The sequence below is a fragment of the Pterocles gutturalis genome, unplaced genomic scaffold (assembly GCF_000699245.1).
Source record: "Pterocles gutturalis isolate BGI_N339 unplaced genomic scaffold, ASM69924v1 scaffold27927, whole genome shotgun sequence".
Lineage (NCBI taxonomy): Eukaryota > Metazoa > Chordata > Aves > Pterocliformes > Pteroclidae > Pterocles > Pterocles gutturalis.
Genome location: NW_010116295.1, coordinates 67,963 through 91,568, shown reverse-complemented (window position 1 = coordinate 91,568; position 23,606 = coordinate 67,963). Strand labels below are relative to the sequence as shown.

At 47.1% G+C, this 23,606-nt stretch overlaps 1 protein-coding gene across 1 annotated transcript in view; it reads left to right on the top strand.

Moving 5' to 3' along the window:
- Nucleotides 1-560: 560 nt before the first annotated feature.
- Nucleotides 561-23,606, top strand: part of LEF1 (lymphoid enhancer-binding factor 1) — a gene marked incomplete at its 5' end in the record, with an annotated part of 65,782 nt that continues 42,736 nt past the window's right edge. The window contains 2 exons of the mRNA XM_010075470.1: nt 561-624; nt 2,132-2,265. Of these exons, the coding sequence (XP_010073772.1) occupies nt 561-624; nt 2,132-2,265 (198 nt within the window). The remainder of the gene's footprint in view (nt 625-2,131; nt 2,266-23,606) is intronic.

The following is a 23,606-nucleotide window of genomic DNA, read 5'->3' as shown; positions in this document are numbered from 1 at the left end:
AAATTTCCTGGGTAAAATCAGCGGGGTCGGAGTTTGAGCTGTAAACTCTGCAAGGGATTTGCATAAAACTGTTTGGGAATAAATTCTCGACGCTAAAACAACTTTTGGGCGAGCGGAGAACCTGCTTTTTTGGTCTTTTAAAAAAATTTCCTTTTATTTTAGTTGTGTTTTCTTTTTTTCATAAAGATCTGATAATGAGGGTAACCTGATTTTCATTAATTTTTTTTTTGTATCTCTTTACTGAGAGTGTTTTGACCGCCGAAGCTCCAAATATTTTCCAGACATAAGCCCCTTTGGTTAAGTATAGGACGCTTCTGCTAGAAATGGTTCACAAAGCCCCATAGTTATTAACATTTTCATGAAACAGTCGTTCACACAAACGTTTCTTGTACAGTTGCCTTCCAAGTGACTTAAGAGGGAAAAGAAAGATGCTTATCTCTTGCTATAACTTTTTTCTTTCTACAAGAAGCTGTAGCGCTGTGATGGATAAATGAGCACCCATACAATGACTTTCCTTTTTTTTTCTTATCCCTTTCTGATGGTGGATTCCCTGCGGTCAGGTTTCCAGGCAGACTCAAGCGCAGGATTCCTACCATGATAAAGGCAGAGAGCACCCCGAGGAAGGTGAGAAGCGCACGGTCCTGTCTTGCAATATTGTGCCTTTTAGTCCCCCTCTGAGCCTCCACACAGTCCTCAAACTGGAGCTTGGTTTCTTTTGGGAAACATAAATTTAGTGCCTTTTGGGGAAGGGGCATGCCAGGGTGCTTTCAAAGCACGTTATAAAGGAGACGAATGTGCAGCACATTTATCTTGAGTGACCAAATGGTATTTCGGTTGTTTAGAAACTGATAAGTAGGCCAAATGGATCTTCGCTGAAGAAATAACTATTTTTATAATATCAGCTTAAACACATCTATCTCTATCTCTCCACTTATACAGTGCAGCTGAGTTGTGTGTGTTCAGAAACTCTGTGCTTTTTTCCCCATAGCCAATGTCTGTCGCTTAAAACTCCTCTTCCAAATCCAAGCATGAACAGGCCTCTTGCTTTTTTTAATGTACCAGCTGGTTAGTTTTGATTGAGGAGGACAGAGGAAATAACAGAGTTCGTCAAATATCGCTTGGGAAGCTGGACACACGTACAAAGACTGTGTGCTGTGAATGACAGGAGATGATGACAGGAATGAAATGCTTATGATCAAGAACGAAACCAGATCATAAATCCCCTATAAAGGGGGACACAGTTCAGTCCTGGTGCTTTTGGGGACTCTGTGGTGATCTTTCTCCAAAGTGGTCATTGAACAGCCTAAAAGCAATAATGTCCGTGCTTGTAGCATATTGGCAGTGAGGGGGAGGAGGTCAGCTTTGTATGGTTTTCTTTTCAGCCTTGCATCCTCTTAAAAACTCACCTTGGAGTAGTATCATTGCCAATGGTCACATATGTGGGGGACCTGTTCACCCCTCCTTTGCAGGACTTGGACCCAAATTCTTTATTTTCCTGCAGAATAGCCTCCCTCACTTGGCTTCCCTCTTGATTTGAGTGCCATGTGTGTTCAACAACCCCTCCTCCTCCCCAAATCAGTAGGGTCTCCTTCCACGCCAGCCCCTGCCCTCTAATTGTTCCCGGTGAGCGTGGCCAGAATGAATTGTTCACCGCGTGCAGTGGCTCAGCAAGAGAAGAAAATTATTGTATCTAGTTATCACTGCCCTGTTCCTCCCTTTTCTCACAATGATGTTGGAAACGTGTACTGGCAATCCTTCTGAATCCACAAATCCTACAGGGATGTATAAAATGGGGGAAAACTGCTGCTGGAGAAATGTAATGTCATTGCTGATATTTCTGCCTTGATTTGAGCAGGGACTGTCAAAATAAGTTAATTACTCTGAGGCTATTCCATATTTTAAGCATTAAACTCCTCACTGAGAGTACTTGCTTCTTTAGGAGTTAACTCTTCTTAAAAAAATGTTATTACCAATTGCTGGGGACCACTTTCCGTCAGAGGTAATTTCCACGAGTAAGGAAATGTTTGCATGCAGAACATTTTTATGAATGCACAGTACCTGCTTTAAGTGCTCTCATTTGCAAGAAATGCGTATGTGGGGAATAATGTAATCATTGTTTCCTCTTCCGTAGGAAAGCATCCAGACAGTGGCTTATACAGCAAGGGACCGTCATACTCTGGTTATTCTGGGTATATCATGATGCCAAATATGAATAACGACCCGTACATGCCTAATGGATCTCTGTCGCCACCCATCCCCAGAACAGTGAGTTATCTCTTCCAAAGAACAATTTTGGCGAGCTGGGTTTCCTCCTGGTCGGTCTGCAAGTGCGTGTTCATGCCAGGATTTTTTTGGGTAGCTTCAGTTACGGTGAAGGTTGCGATTCTGCTGTTGGGTGCCTCCATCCAGTGGAGTTGGAGAACTCTCAGAGGTGTTGGTTGCGATCATGGTGGAAAAGCCGGGATTAACGTCTGTGGTGTCTGACGTCCTTTGAACAGAGCTGGGGGCTTCGGGAGGGGGGGAGCCCTGGTTTATGACTGTAGGATAATCTATGGTGGAATGATGTAAATGCTGTCTTTGTAGTGACAGATGTGAATTTTCTGGCTTTAACTCTTCATTTGTCGAGGAAAATCAAGGGCTGGAAGCCGAAGTGCTAAAGTTGCTTGTCAGTAAGATGAAAAGATTGGATTTTTTTTTTCCCTTCAGATATGGCATTGCTCTTTGCTGATTGATATTTATTTCTGCCATCATTTGCTCTCTGTGGAGGCTTTATGTATCTGGCAGTATTGCTTTGAAACATACTCTGTATCTTCAGCCACAAATTGTGAAATCGTTGTTTAGGAATTAGTGTCAACTGTGATGCAGTTAGTTACAGCTTGCCTTTACGTTGTGGAGGGCACTGATTCTTTCAGGTTGGTCTCTCATTTTCCATTGGTGTAGTTGCACATTTGATGGATTTTAATGTACTTTTAATTTTGGATGGTCAATTCTAATTTATTTTTGTAAACCTCTTGATATACATATAGAGGGATGGAGAGACAATGTTAAAATGAGCTGTGGAAATTATATTAGTAGAAACAGAGTGGAGCGGGAAAACGAATTTGTAGGCATCCTGCTAAAAAAATGCTGCTGCAGTTGTGTGTGCTATTATATGACAAGCTGGATGCTGTTATTTCCCTGTGATAAAGCAGTTTTCCGTCTTACTGGCTCTTAGATTTTTACTTTGTGATCTCTGTCAAACAACTGGCATTGTTTTGCTCTCTGACATTCTTTATTTTTCTTCAAGGTTGTGGCTTTTGACTTCAAAAACAAAAAAGGGGGAGCCTAATCTGTATTAGTAATTTGACAGTAGCAAAGCGTGTTAAATGAGTGGATGTTTGGATTCGGAATGGCAGCATGGTTTGGCACTGGGAAACACATGGATCTGCCCTTTTCATGTGTCACCGTTTGCTTTTGAAAGATGCAAAAACTCATGCAATGTATTGCTTTCCATAGCTCTGTTTTCAAAAAGGACCTTGTTTGTATATAAACTACCTTTCAGAGGCCTGCAGCCATTTAGTGTGAAGCACGATGACCACAGTCTGTTGATATTTGTTGTTGTAAATGCTGCTCTACAGAAAACTTCTGTTCAGATGTGTCGTGGGGAAAAGGATGCAGCTTCTCAAGAAGGCACCGAGACTCAAAGCTGCCTCTTTGAGGGTGCAGAAACTTCAGACCTTTTGTTACCCCCTCTTTCCCACGTTACCTTCCTGAGAATGTCGCTAGTGCTGGAGCAAGGCTTTGAACAACGAAATCCAGTTTAATTATTCACTGAGGATTTTCTCTGCGTATGTGTGCTGTGGGGATGCCGCTCTTTACTGATCTGGCATCGATGCCCCAGAATATCGGCTTCTTGTGGAGGCTGTCTGCTCGCGTACTTGAGGAACCGTCCTACGTGGGTACTCTGGAGGGGAGGAAGGGGGGAAACACATCTGCTTTCTAATTGTAAAGCTGCCTGCCGAACATCTGAGGGGCTAATTTAGTTCAGTGTTTCTCTTGCATGTTAGAGCAGCACCACTATTTCGGTAAAATAGCGCTGTTGCAGGGCTGCAATGTTGACATAAGCCTGGAGTTCTTTCAGTTTAACCGCAAGGCTACACGCTCAAGTTATTAAATAATTTTTTTTTTGTTTAATTGAACTATAATCTTCGTTAGCCTCCTAGCTGACAGCTGGGGTTTAATGCGCGCGAGATCAAAACGCCGCATCCAGGGGATGACACGCTCTCTCGCTCCATCGCTAACCACAGCTCTTCACCTTCGCAGGGTCCCAACTGCCGTCCCGCAGCTTTGCTCTTGCTCCCCTTTTTGAGGGGGTTGATGTGCTGGGGGGCAAGGAGCAGCCGAGCAAGAGATTGGCAGGCTCTGGAGGTGGAAGTCTCCCCTGGGGTGTCAGTCCCTGGCCATTTGTGTGGTGTGTACCTGCGCTCTGCCATTTGCATGACAAAGCCGCTTCTTGTTGATGCATCTGTTGCCTGGAGGTGTTAGGCAGGATTAAAAAGCTGCCCTGGGGCACTGAGTCTTTTTTCTGCCTTGGAAGGACCAGGCTGCCTGAAAAGCGCCCCGGGGGATGCACCCCTGGGGAAAGGCAGCCAGACCCAGGACAGGGACCATCACTGATGGAGGCAGCCTTGTCTCACTACACCAGCACAGGGAGAGCAAAGCTTTCTTGGAATGGGAAAAAAAGTTACTTTCATCAACATAAGTAGGAAAAAAAAAGCCTTTTTTTTAAAAAAAGGCAAACGCTTTACATTCTTGCTCTGTAAAATTTAAAATACAAATCCGTAGTCAGACACAATGGGTCTAATAAGCATGAAAAAAAGAAAACTGTTGTGTAGTTTCAGTGCAGCTTTTGGAGGGGAGAGGGTGTATGAGGAGGATTTCATGTCTTCCAAAATCTGCTCTTGTTAGAGTGGTCTCATCTTCCATTCTCCTCCTTTTCTTTTTTCCTTTTTTTTTTTTTTTAATTTATTTTATTGGGAACTGATTTGCCTTTACAAGTTGGATTTGTAGGAGCAGGAGAGTGTTAATTAAAAGTACAGATACAACCCTCGCACCGCAGTACGTATTCTTATCAGATAGCTGGGTAAGGGAAAAAGGAGAGCAGTTGCTTTGGGTGGCTGCAGAAGTGGCACGTGATGGCACTAAAACCGCAGTAGCACCTGGTGAACGTGCTTCCTGTGCACTCGAGATATCTTTTGGTGGTTTCTCAGCATTGCGAGGGTGCTGAAGATGGGAGATGGAGACAGCTGTTTGTTTTCTAACATGTGTGGGTTTTTTCTTACTTTTTCATTAACAAGACTAGTTTTGGGGTAGCAAACCTTTCTCATCTGTGTGATGGAAACGTGGGGACAAAAGTGACTGAAGAAGAATCATTTCTCTGTGTCTTAAATTCATCCAGAAAATAATTTTGTCTTTATTCCTCCCTCTTCCCAATGAATTAAACTTTCTGTGGGAAGATTGAGGATTTCTGCAACCTCCCTTTTGTCTGTTCTTATCTACTCTTGGGATCTAGGTTTATTTCTTGGTGGCTAAACTGTCTCTTTGTAGCAGCTGGAGGTGTTAAGTAGGTTGGAGGATACAATCTATAAACATCTTAACAGCAGCTTGCAAACCCAGCATATCCATTTGAAAATGATGAGGAATTCTGCCGAGAGAGTTTCAATGCAAGGAACAATGTTTGTACACAGGACCCCACTGCGCTGCCCAAATTTTGGATATTTCTTGTGTGCTTCTGGATGGCAAGGGGTATGGAGATAGCTCCTGTCTTGAAGAGCGAACATCCCAGGAAAAATCGTGTGGATGATACGGACAGGAGGGAGGATCGGGGTAGAAATAGCAAGAGTGAGTGGCTAGAGAGCCTCCGGAAGAGGGTTTGATTTCCCTAGCTGCATCTTGCTGTTCCTGGGGAATTTTTGGGACCCTGAGGTGAATGTACGGGAGCACTAGTGGTAGCATATCCAGGTGCAGAAGGACACGAACCTGATTTTTATGATATTGTTTTTTTCCTGAGAGATTGCTTCTGCTGAGTGTGCAGCTGTAGGCACTTGGTGGGAGCCGTGGTCAGCTGAAAGCTCCCTGTCCCGGTATGAAATGGGCTTTGTAGCACAGATGTTGGGGCTCAGCTCCTGCTCCCATATCACCCGTCAGAAAGCTTTGCACTAATTCCCAAGTTGGCATCAGAGCAGGATGCTCTGAGGGCCATAGGCAGTTGTGGTGCTGTCACACGTCTCTTTTTCCCCCTGCAACCCCCGGACCCATGCCTGGGGAAACGGGATGCACGGGCAGCCGAGGGGCTCGACAAGCCGGAGCTGCTCACCCAGCACCGAGGCTCTGCTGCTTCACCCCACGCAGCACGTCTTCTCAATGAAGTCAAATGATGCTGATTAGCTCCTTAAATAACTTCAAAATCAGGTGCAGAGGAACACAAAGCTTCCCGACTCTATAGGAGCAGAATTTGCTGAGGTTTATGCAGGTTTGCATGGGGAGGAATTTTAGCACTATTTGCTGAGGGGCTCGGCGAGTCGTGCCAAATGCCAGCACCAGGGGAGAAGAGGAATCTGCTTGTGCTAATAGAGGGACCTCACTGCTGCAAACACGGCTGTCAGCTGCTCTGACTCAAGCGTCACAGCTGATCAGCCTAAGATATGAGGCAGGTCTCTGTGCAACACAAATCCGAGCCATGAATGGTTGTGGGCTGAGTTTTGGTGGTGCTTTCTTTTTCCCCCTCGGTGAAAACAAATTCTCCGTTTGGAAAAGGGGGCAGAAGAAGTGACTGCAGTGCCTCTAGGTTGGCCTTTGTCTGAAGCTTGATCTGGTTGCTTGTGATAAGATGGCACGATCCAGGCAGAGTCTTACGTACATATGTCCATCATTAGCGTGGTCTTTGGGTACATACTGGTGAAGAAGACAGCTTCTCTGCTTTTGCTGCCTTCTCCTTGTCAGGGTGATGCAATTAGAAAATCTATCTAATTGTGAATGAGCAAGGGGGGGGGAAGAAAATGTTCTCCTGAGGTCTCAGTCCAAAGGCAGCAGTTGCATGTGTGTGGCTTCAACGGAGGCGTAATCAAGAACCCCACCCATTACAAAGCATCAAAGTTGGAGCTTTTGTATGTCAATATCTGTGTATGCTTATGTCCTAAATCTCCTTTTTTCTATGTATCTAGGAGCTAGTTCAATGTAGACTGTAAATGGTGGAGTGCTGCTTACATTTTTAAGGTGGTTTAAAAGCAAAATGCCATTCCTGTTGTATTGGTGCTGTGCCATCTCTTCTCCAATTTAATCCCAGCCCAGAAAAAAATGTTAATAAGAATAGCTTGTTATGGGCTGCAAGCGCCAGGGAGGATATGGGTGAAGAAGAAAGCCTGAAGCTCCACAGGTTCAGGCATCAAAAGAGGAAAAGACTTTTTCCAGGTACTCGTAGCATTGCATGGCTGCAGGCGTTGAAAAGCTTGGGTACCGCAGGCCTGGCTCCTCCCGAGTACTTAATTTCTGTTTATAGTTAGGGAAAACTCCTCCTGATACGGGAAGGAAATAACCCACACCAAAGCATTTTACTGCTGCTGTAATATTTCTGAAGTCCTATTAGAGGCATGTGCTTTTTTTTGCTAGTGGTGAAACACTGTGCCTCTCAGAAGACAGACGTTCAAGAGTCTGCTTTAGTGTGGACACTGGACATTTTACAGCCTGAGGTCTGTGTATCATGTAGCCCGCTGTCATCTTCTGTGTTGCCCTCGCACGGATGGACACTGATCCAGCATATGGCTGGTCCGAGGGAAAGGCTGCCAGTCTGGTGGGTCCTCCACCTGGGGGAGGCAGGTTGTCCTCGGCATGTCCCTTCCCCGCTGCTGCAGGACAGCCATGTGCCGTGATGCTCCAGTTGTGCGTAAATGACTCCTATTCACCCCAAACCACCCTCGTCCTGGCTGGCCAGCATTTACCTCTAAGCTGGTTTTGGCTGTAAGGCATGTTTGGTGTGAAGGCTGTTCCCATCTGGCTGCTTTCTTGCAGGATGTGGAGGGGAAGGCGGCGCAGCTGCTTGGTGTGCTGCTCCTGCCCGGGCGGTTGGGGATTAGAGTCTCTGTCACCCAGGCCCTTCAAAAGCTTTAGATTCACTTAAGAAAATTGCATTTGGAATAACTTAATCTAGCAACCCAATGGCTTCTATTTTGAGACTTGGATCTTGTGGATATGTTTATTTAGTTTGGGTTTCCCACTTCAAAGGAATCTGTCCTCTCAGCAAGAAAGTGATTGAGCACTTAAATAAAAATGTATTCATTGAATCTTTGGGATTGAGCTCAAAGTGCAGTAGGGAGTTAACGTGTGCGCCAACTGTGCTAATGGGCCAGGGATCGCCTGTTCTCCTAAAGGGGAAGGAAAGTGGTCTGAACTGCCCGAGGAGAAGTGGTGCATGCCTTCCCCTGGCTTCTGGTGGTGGTGTTGCTTGCTGATGCTTCAGGTTGAGATGTAGGACCTAGAATATCTTCAAATATACCAAATCCCTCATGTAGAAGAGCATTTTCATGGAGCTGAAAGGTCGAGTCGATGTTTGCTTATTTTCTTTAAGTGGCTGTGGGTATAGATGAAGTTGAGGCATAAAATCAATAGGATGAGCTTAGTCAGCACAAATTACAAGTGTAAAGTTAGGAGGCTTTGATTGAATATTTATAAAACGGGCAGTTTAAGCATACTGTTGTCACCGGCTGTAGCACGTAAACCGGAGAATCACTTTGGTTAGGAGTTATTAGGCACGCCAGAGAGCAGTTAATTCCTAGTGACACCGGCTGCTCAGAGCCAACGCGCTGTCTGTCTCAGTAACCGGTGCCTTAGCTATGCTACAGGGGTCTGTTTCTTCCATTTTCTGCCTCTTCCTGTGTTTCAAAACTGCCTCAGAAATTTATCTTTGTGAACGTCTGTTGTTTCTCCACAGTTTTGGCATATCTTCTTGCCTTGATCTTTCTTCATCCCCCACCCCGGCCCCCCCAAATCTTGCACTGGCAAGCTTTGTATAGCATAAAAAAAAGCACAATACGGAGGTGACGATTAAAGGTGTCAACGCTTGTCAAATGCAGACTGTGCTTGGGGAGAAGGCCTTTTCCCTGGCGATGTGCTAAAGCGCAGATAAACCGTGTCCAGCAGTGCATATGTGTTTACTGTGTTAAAATGCTACAATCCAGTGATTTGTTTAGGGTCTCTAGTTTCTGAAGTTTGGTGCTGTATCAGGTACAAGTGGTACTTGTGTTTTTGGTTGCACTCTATCCCTGTACTCCCGTTCCTTCGCTACCTTCTTTGCAGTTTTGTATAACTCCAGCATACATACCCCCCCAATGAGCAAGGCTCCTGCCACTGACCCGTGCCACATCCCACCCAGCCATGTTGCAAAACATCGCCGCAGGACGTCATCCAGCCATGCAGCTTTCCGAATCCATTTTTTATGAAGCAGCATCCTTCTTCTACCTGCTCCTTCTCCCCTGTTCAGGGTTTGTGGCAGCTTATTTCATCGTGTGGCACTCCTTGCAGCCTGATTGGTGGCTTTTCTTTTTTTTAAACTGAAGAAACACTGGTCATAGAAAAGTTGAGGTGAAGCAGGAGACTAGCTGGGCTCGACGCAGTGCAGGGACCTCTCCGAACTGGGGGAGACTGACTCTGATTTCTCCCCTCAATATCTGCATGTGAATTAGCCCCTACAAAGAGTAAAAATTGTCCCTAGGTTCATGTACACGTCCTCCTCTCTCAAGTACAAATGCACGCACAGGTTCAGCCTCTGGAGGAGCTTCTGAGGAGGTGGGTGAGGGTCAGGTGTAGAGCCCGGGGCGGTGGGGCCGGCTGCGGCATGCCCAGGTCCCCTCTGGGCTGCTGGGGATAGACACAGAAAGGAAAAGTGAGCTCACCGAGCTGGCGCTGGGAGAGCTGTTGAGGATATTGAGCAAATAAGCCGTGTATCGGACACGCTAAAATAAATTTTGAAAAACATAAGCAATTAAAATAATTTACCCAAATGATGCCCCTAAAGCTTATTGTTTCACTGTCCTCTGACGCTAGCATGCTGGGTTGTATTGGGGTCTGTTCTTTACTGCCCATTCTTCTCCTGCACGCAACTGAAATTCAGCTTAAAAAATAAGCTGGAACTAAGCATGTTGGGTTTGAAAAATTTGTTACTCAAAAAAACCCCTCTCTCTCACATGTTATTTAATGTCTTAAATACCCCTGGTACAGGAAGAAAAGGAAGCTATGCTGGATTTAAAGGAAGAAAGAAATAAAATTTTAGAAAGCTTATCTCTTAAGTGTGTGGATTTTTCCGGTCTTTCTTGTGACTTTTTTTACCTCTCTCAGTTATTTTGAGGATATTTCTAAGATGATAGTGCACAGATCCTGTTTTAGATGTAAATCTTCAGAAGGAAAACTCAGAATAGGAGAACTGCAAAAAAATGATAATTTGTTAGGCAACTCCCCAGACAGTTTGACAGCACTATAGCAAACACATTTTTTTAAATTGGCAATGACTAAGCTTCTTAACGGAGTGACCTGTAAAAGATGACTTCATACTTCGTAATAAGAAAATATTGAGAGACAGGACTGCTGTTCAAAGTGCTGTTTTAATTCAAGGGCTCTCCCAAAACAACTTGTGTAGAAGGCTTTTCCTCTCTCTTTGAGACTTTAAATTCTTCCCTTTTTTTTTTTTTTTTACAAGAATGTGTCTGTAAATGAGAATATTACAGGCTAATGAGGCAGAACAATAAATACTCAAATGTTGGCAAATGTAGTTTAATCAAAGCTGGTTCAGAAACCCCTGTGTTTGGGGCAGAGGCAGATTTTTTAGGAGATCTGGTGGAGCTTATCTTGAAGCTCTGTCTCTAGGTCTGCAAGCAAATACAGTTCAGTTAGTTAAACAGTTGTGCTCACTGTACAAAAAAGGCCCTCCTCCACTAAATGAATTTTTCTGGCCAACGTCAACCGGACAAAGCATTTTTTCAGGTTCAGTCAGCAGAAGAGCTTGTGGGTGGGTCTTGCCTTTCTTTTCTGGAGGCGGCGTTTCGCAGCCTGGGAGCCTGTAGCTCACAAGTCAGCCGTGGGTTGATGTTGGCCTTTCATGCATTACCTGCATCTCCTCTCCTCTGCTGGGCTCATTGGGCTCACCCAGGAAGGGACGGCTGGTTAAGACGGAGGCTGAGATTGAGCCCAGGGGGTTAAGCCAGGACTGGGAGAGCTGCCTGTAGTAACCCTCGTAGGTTATAGCTGTTTCGAGGGTGGAGCAAAAGTTTATGCCTGTGCAATTAAGCATGAAATAGGTAAATTCTGTGTATAATTACCCAACGTAGAGTCTAGCATGAGGATGTGACCCGTGGAAATCGCAGAGCGTCGGTGGCTGCCGGCAGATTCCTGGGAGGTGTCCCTGGCGCCCAGGCTGGCAGGGAGGGAGGTCATGTCCCCTGCCTCCCTCCACCCTGCTTCCAAAAGCAGAGGCACAGTCTGGGAGGAGGCTTCTGCAAATGAGGACCTGAAAAAGCAGCATTTGTTCAGAGGCTTCAAGGAAGGTGGTGGCAGAGGCAGGAACAAAATCCATGTTTCCCAAGTTTGCTTTGGGAGCCCATGTGAAAGACAGTTTGCTTATAAAGATAGGTTTCTTGGGTTGGTTTTGTTTTGTTTTGTTTTTTCATGAAAACAAACTAGAAGTCTAAGAAAGTAAAAACTGGGATGTGGGTGGAGGGAGGGAATACGAGGAATAAAACCAGTGCAGATAAGTTGGTGTCAGAGCTGGCTGTGGCTATTTTGTACCCAGCCTTTCAACGAAAAACCAAACAATCCTACTGAAGTTTCTAAGAAAAGCAAGGAGGGGCTTAAAAAAATCTAGCTTAAAAACATTTTGGTCCAAAAGCATGGTTTGTTTTTTTCCCATTTTCCCTCCCTGCCATCGCAGCAGCAGCCGCCGTCTCTTCCCGCTCTTTTCCTGTTGCTCTCCCCCCTCAGGGGTGGCGGGCTGCTTGCCCTCAGCATCGTTATTTTTACCCACCACTTTTGTCTCAGAACAAAATTACCCACCCTCTTTCAGAAATTCAGCCCAAACGCAGTTAGGTAACCAGCACGGCCTGCTCCCTCTCCCAGGAAGCTGCCATTTGTGGCGCTTGCACAGGGTGGGCTGGGAACAGCCATCTGCCCTGGGCAGCGCTGTGGTGGGGATTTTGTCATTTCACATGGGACTGCGTGGACTTTGCTCTCCTGCTTCTTAAAGCAGCTATTTGGGAAGGTGTCTCGGCAGCGATGGCATCCATCTCCTTCTTCCAGTGGTGATGGACACCTGCCGTAGCCTCAGCCATGTCCATGCCTGCGCCTCAGCGGCCTGTGGTGGGAAGAGTGGTTTGCGAAGGAGGTGCTGGCTGGTTCGAAGCTGGAGCCTTAAAACTTCTTCCTGGGCATCCTGAAATACCTGCTACTTCACTGTGCACCCAGGCTACGCTCACTGGAGCACAAATCTCAGCTTCCTATGGGTGTTTCTTGAGCAGCATGCTCCGGTGGTGTCGCCTCCCTGGGTTACTCGGGTCGTCGGCACCATTTTGTTTCTCCTTCACAGCTCTGTAGTGAGGTGGTCACTGAAGAAGCCTGCGTGAGGAGAAGCCTCTGCTTGGGCACAGTCGTGGGGTTGGCTGCACCAGAGGAAAAGCTGGCCCACAGCCTTTGTGTGTCTCTTTTGGGCTAAATGGTGCCTCTTAAATTTCAGTGAATAGTGGAAAAACAGTAGCAAGCTTTCAAGCAAAAGTATCAAGCAGCAAGTGAATCCTCTGGAAATGAGCAACAAAGCCCTGGGAAGGGAAAAGAAGCAGTAATTACGGTAAAACAAACTGTTTCCTCATGGTAATGGTTTGATGCTGAAAGGCAGGGTTGCAGCATGGTGTAAAAGTGACTGCTGCTGTTTCTTCCTGGTGGTGTTTTGGACACCTTTGCAATGCTGCACATGTTGCTTGGTTTCTGGAGGTTGGCATTCATTTCCAGATACTTGAGACTCCTTGTGGGATAGGCAGAAGTGGAATTAGCTGCCCTGCCAGCATGGCAGCAGACACCTCCATTTACAGGGACTGCTCCCGCTCTCTGTATCTTGCGGCTCGTTCCTCAGTGTTGCTTTATGAGCATCTGTGCCATTATCAGAGTGGACACCAGAGCCACAAAGAGTTAGTCTTGATTTAAGAAAGCAGGCTTGCAGAGGAAGCAGTAAATTTGCTGGGGGTGGCAGGAGAATAGAGGGAGGGGGGAGAACCCCAAAACCTTGGATTAACACAGAAAAAAATACTTCTTACTTAATATTACTAAAAAAATAAAAGTTTTTATATCTTGGTAGAGATCTTGCTGTGTTTGGCTCTAGTTTCAGCCTCAGTATGGTTAGTGTGTGTTAAGGAACAGTCAAAGTAAAAATGAGACAGTTTCGCAGCCTTGAAATGACAGGGATATAAGCTCTGTGTGTCCACAGGGAGGGAGAGCAGATCCCTTTGCTGGTGTCTTTGAGTTGGGGTTTTAATGACTACAGGGAAAGAAGGAGTGTTAGGACAGCAGAAAAAAAGTGATACAGCTGAGAGGAAATTATTTTTATTGCTGATACATGGGTGCTCATAGTGCTTAATTCTTTACAGCTTATAATGTTCTTTACAGCTTACGCTTTATTTGCACATTCTTCCTTCCTCACCACTCTGCACACTGTAGTTGCAGTTACCATATTTCAAAATTACTGCTCTTAAAAGCTCCTATTCAGTGGCTTTGGAATGAATAAAAATATTTGTCGAAGTAACAGTCATGCTAAGACTGGTCAGTGTACGGACACAGAGAGGTTCAGATGCTGCACCTTCCCGGGCTCTTGGTTTTTACATCCTCCTTACTCCCCCTCTTTTCCACTGATAAGTTTAAAAAGTTATCTGGAAATATTTTTTCAGGACAGTGTAGATGTACTTTTAATCAAAGCTCAGGACGGTCTTTCTCGATAGAGATTTACTTTTGTTTTCACTAGCGAAGCCAGATGAGGAGAGAGAAGGAGCGTGGGAGCATTTGATGTCCCTGAAAACGATATTGTGGGAAGAGTAGTTTCAAGGCAGCCTTAAGAGTTGTCTGTACGACTGGAGGAGAGGGAGTCTTAGAGGAAGCTTTGTGGTATTTTACACTTTTAGATCATTATTTATCTTTTTAGATAACTAATGGGGATTTAGTATTAATTTGCCATATGCTGTGTGTCTGGTTTAGGGTAAGTGAACTGCTGTCAGTTTACTACAAGGAGCTGCAGAGGGGAGGCGACAGCCTGGGCATCTGCATTATTTTGCCTTGCATCAGGTGCTAAAAGTCACTAAACGTACCGTGAGTCACAATATTTTTTCCCGATTTGACTCGCTCTCCCAATCGTATTTTTACTTCAGCCTTCAGGCTTGAAAAAGCATGTGCATAATCAGTTCATTTTGTGTGGTCTAGGCTATAAAAATGCCCCCTCTGTTCTTTCCATATGAAAAACGTGTTTTTAATTTGGGGGAACTTATATAATTTTCTGTGCTTTCTTTTGTATCTCAGATTAAAAACAAATGCTCCCTTCCCTTAACTTTGCATGTTCCAATTACGGAGTTGTGAAAATAAGTCATCCTTCAGCTTTTGTTACTTTAAAACAGCTATCGGTGATGTCAGAGTCAATACTAAAAGCATTAAGAATGCTGGCAGAATGTAATGCAGCTGCAATCCAACATGATGTTGGAAATGGGGTTGAGAGCATAAAGGCTTTCCATATTCCCAGGGCGCACAACTGCTCGCGGCCTTGGCTTTGATCTCTTCAAAGGCTGCTGCCTCCTCCTAGATGGAGAGACTTGGCTGCCACTCGCTCACATTGAAAAAAGGCAGAGGTCTCTATTCAGGCAGAAATCAATCACTGTGCAGAAACAATTATGTGTAATTCAACCATCATGAAAACAGGGCGAGATTATGGGTTTGTTACCTGAGTGACTGCGTGGAGATGGGGAGCAGCGGACGCGGGAGTCCTGCTGACATGCCACATCTTGATGACAATTATAGACACATGAATGATGTGGCGGGCGGGGGCGGCGAGATGACAAATGCTGGTCACGCTGTCCAGCAGAGCAGAAAATGAGGTTACAATTGGGAGATAATGTTTGCATATGTAACCATATTCCAGCAAGCTGGGCAACTTCAGGGAATAGCGGAGACGGGCGTTCGTAAACAAAGTTGGTGTGTGCCCTGCCCTGGCTTTTGGTGATACAGAAATGCCCATGTGCAGTGAGAAACCTGGGTGCCGCATCCTGAAGAACTGCTTGTTTAAAATAGCCTAGTGGCATTTTTTTTGTGGGGGGGGGGAAGAATTGCCCGGGAAAAGGAGAAATCTCCCGAGTTCAGCCGTCACAAGGCAGAGGAAGCAAACAAAAACCCTCCTCCGTCCTTCCGTGTCTCGGGAGTGTCTCGGGATGGTGTGGTATCGAGGTGGCGGCAAGGGACCGCTGTTTACGAACAGCATTGATGAGCCTGTCTCCTGCCTTCCCCTCCCAGTGGGGATTTAGGCTAGCCTCGTGGTAGCGCATCTCAGAGTGAGAGCAGTTTTCGATTTACGTGGTAACATTTTGGCTGAAGTAGGCTGTTGGTAGTGTGATGTGATGCTCAAAATATCTTCTGATGTATAATGACTTCCTTTAATTGGGAACTTTTTTTTTCCCCTTCCCCTGAGTGGTGAGCAATAGCTCACTGTCTTTAAAAAGAGAACTGGCATGTGTAGTATCTGTCACGAGAATATTCATTTAAAGTATTATTGCCTATAAAGTCTTAAAATAGTTTTCCTCCCAAAAAGGCAAAATAAAACACAGATGACTGATTATAAAATGGTATCCCCGCTCAGATCGGTACACAGGACGAGCTTTACCTTTTATACTGCTCAGGCTTAGACATCAGAGGCGCAAGAAGCTGCTTTGAGTTACAGATCTTCAAACAATGAGTCAAAACAAAAAATCAATCCCTCCAGTCCCTGGGTGCAGTTAGCTAAAGATAAAAGAGAAAAATAAAGTTATGCTAAAGCAGATAGAGGAAAGGAACAGATATGCCAAGGAAACACAGAGGACAAGTGCAGAGTTGAAGTGGGCCTAGTGTGAGCCAACATCAATGAATTTTTATCTTATCAAAAAGTTTTAGGGTTGCCAGTTCTTTTCAGACTGGATCCATTCTGCTCCGGGGCTGCCTGAAGCGTTGTCTTCAATGAAAGATGCTTCTCCCCACCCTCCGCACACCTCCCTCTCACTCGTAAATGCAATCACGCACAGGGATTAGGCTGCACCTCACTCAAGGTATGAACTTTGCTCCAGACTTCAGCAGTAAATTAAGTACTCTGATAATCCCTTGTTATTACAAATAGGAACCAAGATTTCTAATTTTAAGTGTGTGGTGAAAGATGCATAATCTCAAAAAAGGTAAAACCGTTACCTTCTGGTGATGTTTCCCCCCCTCCCTCTGCCTCCCAATACATTCAAATTAAAGGGAATTTTTTAAATTGATATTTTTAAAAAATTGAATTTTGTAACTCTTTTTGATAGCTGATTCATTTTTAATGTCAGTTAACTGTCTCAACTGAATCAAGCACGTGGCTTAGGCCTTGACCTGAAAAGAAGAGCATCATGCCTCAAAGTTGCAAAACACAAGCTGAACCCCTCTGTGTGCCCCTTCAGGATCAGCATCTCGGGGTGCAGTCAAACCCCAAAAGCCTTCTTTGGAAAGAGGTCTGTAGGCTTTGAGGTTCTGCTGTTTCTGTTGCATCTTTAAAGGTATTTATAAGAGGAGCTGGAAGGCCGGTGCTGGTACCTGCCCATGGACATGGGAGAGACAGATGGGAGAGGATAGTGCTTCACATCATAGCTACTCCAGCAGCAGAAAGCACATTTATCCAACCAAAAGTGATTAATAGACATTGATTGTACATTGTGTGCAAAAATACCTGGAATGCACTGATATTTGGAGGATTTGGGAAAGTCCAGTTGATGCACAACTTCAGCTCAGCAGCCTGTTTCTTTTTTTTTTTGCTTTTCTATGTAAACAGTTGCATGAGCTGCTGCAGAGGTGTTCATGGGATTATGAACTGAACGCAGAAAGGGTTAGTGCATATAGATGTTATTATGAGATAAGGTATGGAAGATGTGGCCTGCAAAGGATACCTCCAGTCTCTCATTTCAGTAAGGCAGAATTTACTGTAGGTAACTCAGAAGAAATGTTCATACAGTTATTGCCTTTAAAAAAACTCAAAAATCTGCAGCTTGGTAATTATTCCCATTCATCTCTGGGTAGATTGCATCTTAAAGATAATTTTTTTAAATTGCTTTAATAGTTCTCCTTACGGTTGTCTTCTTTGAAGTGAGGAGCAGCATGGCATGATACCTCTCATCAGGAGCGGCTGCACGAGGGGCTGAGCTGAAGCCGGAGGCTGCCCAGCTACAGCGGGGTGGTGCGGAGCCACTTTCGTCCATCACCAGTTTTGGTTTCCTCCAGTCCCAGTTGTAGGTGAAGTCTTGTCAGCAGTAATTGTCAGTCTGTCAGAACCATTTCATGTTTTGTGGAGGCAAAAACAGGACTAGGGCTTGGTACTCAGAATGCTGGGTATGGGACGTGCTGCTTGCTGACCCGTGTGGTTTTGCAGAAGTCAGTTGGAGAAGACGTGTAGTCCTTGGGACAGCTGATGCAGAGCAAAGATTACTGCAAAATAATAAATCCTGTCCAGAGAAGGGGGGCATGTGAGGCCTGTTCTGTGCTGTGATGTTTTCTGTGTCCTTCCTAAAAGATGCTAAGCACAAACTCCAGAATGTGTTGGTTTGAATCGGGATGAACTAGGAGACTGACAGGGCTTGAACAACCCCATGTGACACGGAAAGCGCCTTAACTGAATTTACAGAGTATTTTGCTTTTTTGTGTTTGTTTGAAATGCGTGTTGAATGGAAACAAAGGACGGAGCAGAGGTGAACAGGAGCTGCAGCGCTCTGCCTGTCCTCTCTGCCCCTCCTGCCCCAGGAAATCAAGCCTGCCATCTAGTCTCTTTGGGAACCATCAGCCATCTCCCTTTCCTGTTTCAAATATGATGATTAAAGCATTGGAGATAAATGTGTTGACTGGGCCTCGTTGCTCTCGGTGTGGGGCTTTTCTTTCTTTGTTTTTTTTGATCTGGCCTGGCTGAGCATCCCAACAATAGCAGCTAATTGATTTAGCCTGTGTCAACTCACTGCGCTACAAGAGACTCGGTTATTTCAGCTCTCCCAGTACGGCGTGCAGGGAATAAAACCAGCAGCCAAACGCTGCGTCAGGCTGGGATGGAGCAGGGGTTCAATGCAGAGCAAGGGTGGGCATGGTGCAGAGGTGCATGGCGAGGAGCCGGGGCTCTGTCCTGTGGCCTCTGGGAGCCCCTGGGAAGCCAGAGCTTGTGGGATGGCGGGGCCAGCATGATTTCTCAAAGCTGTCCTACTTAGCCTCTAAAGTAAACACCAATTTGCGGTCTCTTAGTAGGGAGGGAGCAGTCCAATAACGCCGGGATAACTTTCTTGCCAGCAACACTCATTGTTCAGGGCAGCATTTAGCTTCATCTAATTGGGACTCTCAGGTTTCAGCAATTGGCTTGCAAAAATGGCAGACAAACCTGAAGGTGCCAAATGATTTGTTAGACGCCTATGACACATAGCCTGTGTCTCTCGCGGAGAAATACTGCGTCTGGGTCCTCCTGTGGGTGGCACAGGCCTGTTGGCGTGATTGGGTACTTCTGGTGGAGAGGGGGCAGAGCCCTCCTGCAGTGGGAGTGGGAGCATCAGCGGCACGTGGGGAAAAGCACAGAAACATGAAGACGGTTGTGGTCCTGGGAGGGAGGAGTGACCACCCTTGTCACCCAGATCACCTCTAGGCAGGCACGTTTCTGCCCTGAGGTCGTTCCGGCAGCAAGGAGGCCTCTGCGGATGCGCTGCTCAAAGGTCTGCCCTGTTCAACTTCTGTCCCAGTGGAGCCGAGCCTTAAATAACAGGCAGATGTTTGCAGAGCGTGTGTTATGGAAATCGGACCAGTCATAACTTGACTGCTCTAAAATAATGCGCGTCTCTTCAGAAGAGTGGCGGCTTAGTTTTTTTTGGCTGGAGGCAGAAACAAATTTGTGTGTGTAAGGCAGTGGCCTGTGTGGGGCGGCCGGGGGCCAAACTGTGCCGTTCCCACCCTCGGGGCTCCTGGGCATCCTAGGGCAGCTCCTGCTCCCATGGGAGGGTTTCACTCCTTCCCGCTCCTCCTGGCTCTCCCCTGGCCTCCCGCCCCGAGAGAGCAGCGGGCGTCGTGTCAATTAGAAGGTTGCCGTCGTGGCAATTAGGAGGTTGCTGGTGCGGCCACGCAGCTGCTGATTTGCATGTCTGCCTACGTCGGGCAACTTTCATGTCGTTCCGCTTTCCTCCCCGGGGCTGCCAGCGCGTGGCCGTCTCCTGCAAGCTCCTTCCCACGCCCCGGCAGGCGCTACCCGGCACACCAGCAATGCCACTTCTGCCTCCAGTGCCCCGAATCGGTGGGTACAGCTGGGCGAAGTGGCTCAGGAGCACCTGGTGGGTTGGGAACCTGTGGCTGCCTTGCAGGGTTTTGCTCTTCCTCGTCCCGGCAGGTCTTTGTGTGGAGCGCTGCTTTGTCATCAGTGCTTACACAGGGTTGTTCGCAAGGGTAAATCAGTTTTAAAAATAAGCCTTAGTCTCATTATTGTAAACTTGCTTTTCTTTTTACGCTTCCTGCCTTTGTAACCCTCCGTCCGTTCACGTCGCCCTCTCTTCCAGGGGAGGTGTTGGTGCAGCAGGAGGAAGGCTGTCTTCTGCTCTCCCATGGCCGCCTCATCAGCCGGACCTGGAGAAGTATTGAATTAGCTGTATTGTGCTGCTGATTTCAAGTCATTACTGGTGTAAGCCGATGCAGTTCCATTATTGTTGATGGGATTGGGGCTCTTCATGTCACAGGTGAATTGGACTCAATTAACTGAAGCCATGGTCTTAATTAGAAGCTCGGCTTTCAGTGGCTCCTCCAGGGTGCCGAAGGTGGGACACTCCCCGCCTTGCCTCATCGCCCCACAGGGCTCTGCGAGGCAACAGGGGAAGGTGCCACTTCATCCCATGCAGCATCTGTGGGGACCAAGCAGCATCCTCTCTTCATGCTGTGCATCCCTTTGGCTGTCCTCTGGGGGAGAGGAAACCCAGCAGGACGTGTGGAAAGTGCAAAACCACCCCTTTGGGCTCACCGGTGTGGAGCCTGATGCCTGTGTGGCATTGGCTCTGGATCTGCCCCCATAGTCTAAGTGGTCCAGCCAGTAGACGGGTGTTTTGCTGTTTACTTGGGAGATGGTTAGTCAAGGGTTTTGTCAGATGCTTGGCTTGACAAGCTAAGCAGGAGATTTTGTGGTTTTCCTAGCTGACAAATTCTCAGTGGCCTTTGTTAAATATGACTTCCTACAGCCCTGCCTGGCTCTCCTGAGTGCCTGGATGAAGCAACATGTCCAGAAGTGCTTTTTGAAGAACATGATGCCTATTATCCCACTTACACATGTAGAAAAACTCGGGCACAGGGAGGGAAGCCTGGTGGTGGGACAGGCCAGCAGCACAGCTCCTAGGAGGGCCAGGCTCCTGCCTCCCACTCGGCTGCTCTGGAGCAGGGACCACTACCCAGCAGGCTTGCAAATGGTCTCCTGCAGCCTGCTTTCACCTTTCCATAAGAAAATGTGGGTCTCCCTGCTGGGTGCTGGTATACGGGACCATCCTGAGGGCATGCCCGTCTGCCTCGCCCCTGCTGCTGGAGGGGACAGCAGCCCTTCTGAAAGCCTGCGCTCTCCCGCTAAATATAGCATCAGCGCGAGCTCTATTTTTAGTGTGCATTTTAAGTGTGCTTTTCAGCGGGAGCCCTGCAGGATTTCGGTGGCAGCAGACCCCACAGCTGGGCTTCCCGGGGGTTTGTGTCCTTTCCCGGCGAGGAAGGATGTGGCGTGGACGGAGAGCTCACGTGGCACTCGCTGGCGGCCCCGCACACCACGTGCTGGCCCAGCCGGCTGCTGCAAGACAGGCAGTATAAACAGCTGATTGCTGCCTCCTGCTAATTAAGAGCTTCTTCCTCTGCCTGGCTGCTGGGTTTTTTCTCCTTTCTCTCCCCTTCCAAAAGCTGGCAGGAGCACAGCTGCTTGGAGACCTCTAGCCCCTGTTCAGGTGTAGCCACAGTTGGCCAGCGTGCTCTGGAGTGAAGAGGGACTAAGCTGTAAGTGTGGGCAAAGGCTGGTTTAACCTGCAGCCTCAAGTAAATCCCTTTCAGACCACTTCTCCCATTCATGTTAGAATTTGGTACCATTGCTGTTACACCTCACCGTATGTTTCACTGTGGACTGGCACTCCCTGTAGGTGGCAAGGAGGGGGTGAGAAGATGAAGACTTGAGCAACAGGGGAAGGCTCAACGCACCGTGGTATAGGCTTGTTGCATGAGACCGAACTGTTCTGGGCTGTTGCTGTAGATGCTCGCTCACCCGGTAGTACCATGGGCAGCAGGTTTCCTTGGACCAAGTTTGCGCCCGCCAGCAGCCGGTGGGACCCTCCCTGCTCCGTGGCTGTTTGGGAAGGGCTGCTCTTTCTGGTAGCCATCAGGAAGGACTCTGCGGCTCCCCAACAAGTGACTGGGTGCAAGGTAATGACGGGAGACCCATGCTGAGCACCTCTATGTTTGTGATCTGCAAAATGCGATTGCAGCTGCACATGCTGGCAGTATCGTCCTGCATGTGGCCTATGCCTGGGGGAGGCAAGGGAGAGAAAGGTGCTGCTATTTTTGTTCCAGCGGTGGTTTAGGATGGTTGTTTCGTTGCCTAGATAGCTTACGGTGGGTGGCATTCACATCAGACACTACCCCACACCCGAAGAACAGAAAACAAACAAAAGCTGAGATAAGCAGTACTTTAAGGAAGATCAAAAACTCATCTGTGTGTTTCTTCTTCTTGGGGGAACCTACAGTCCTACTGACAGATCAAATGCAGGTTTATATATGTACACACAGGGCTCTCAGTGGGCCCTGTTGTTCCCCTCTAAAAGCAGCAAAGGAGCAGTAATACTGAGAGGATGTGACAGGTTAGGTATGAAGCACCCATCAACACACCAAAAAAGTATTATACGAAAACGTTTTTCCCTGATGTAGATGGTCAAACATTGCCTCACGGTGTTCCTAGGACAGGGCAGCATATGGTGGGGGGACGGTAAAAAAGCTGCTTTTCAGGTGTTAATCCCACAAAACATACTTGTTACTTTATCGCCCTAACAAACTTGCAGCGGCGCACTTCTTTACTTCCTAAGCTGGCTTTATTCTCGTTTCAGCTCGGCTTCACTGGAGCAGCCCTTGCTTGTGCTCAGCATACCACGTACCTATCGGTGTATTTTCAGCCCTGTTACCTCAGATGGGTCGAAACCTGATGGCCAAATAAAAAGCGTAACATTGTTGAGCTGCACTTTCTTGCTGAAGGTTTACGTGCATCTTCATTTCACTTGCATAACTTGCATACGTCGGGGCTACGCGCTGCTGCTATTGCTATGCAAGAAGTCACCCTCTAAACTTAGCTCTGATCCCAGCCACCTTCCCCTGGAGATGCATCGCACTTCTCGCCATCATTGCTGACGGGCGGGTTTTATTTAATTCACATCAAAGATCTCCTTTCAGTGCTCTTTGGTGGCCGTGTTTCTCTGGGTTCTACCCTCCATGTCCCTTGCACGGTGGCCCTTCTTCTGCAGCCGTGCAGGCAGTGGGGCTGGTGGGAGCTTGGCACACGTGGCTGCGGGAGCTGCCACTGGTGTTTCGGAGAGCACAGAGCTGACTTCTCCCGATCTAAGCAAAATCCTGTGCCAGCTGGGTAATGGGGAGAGATTAATGACTGCCTTGGAAGCCAGTTTTCCAGCATACTGGCCGGAGGGCAAGCATCATGATAGTTGTAGCAGCTGGTTTGGAGAGGAGGGAAATGAAGGGAAGATAAAATTGCACGCCCAGAATGCCAGGGTAGCCTGTGTCCATGCTTTGATGTCTTCTCCCTCCACACCCTCCTGTGGGTTAAAAATGAAACTAGACTGCATTTACAATGGGTGTGTGGTTATCTCTATTTAGCTCCAGCAAGCCAGCTCCTGGACTGGATCCTCGTATGCGGAGAGATACAGTTCAGCCAAATGCAGGAACGGGTATTTTCTGTGCCCTCATCGTAGGGACGGACGGACACACACAGATGGACACACACACACACATTGTTTAATCAGGCATCGCAGTCTACCACATTCTGACATATTTGCATGCTGGGTTATGAAGGGGGATGAAGGGAGATTAAACATCATTTTATTCCTCCTTAATGGTCCTGAAGAGCATAGGTCAGGGTGTGGGTTCCCCCTGCCCCCTGTTGCCACCACTTTGGGGTTAGGGCAGGGGGGAGACAGCCCTGTTTGGGTCTGCAGTGAGGACACAGGCACCATGCAATACGCAAATATAGCTGCGGACCAGCCTTAACATCTCTAAAATCCATTTGTGCAACCCCCGAAGCAGGGGTGAGCATGCCTGTTGGAGGG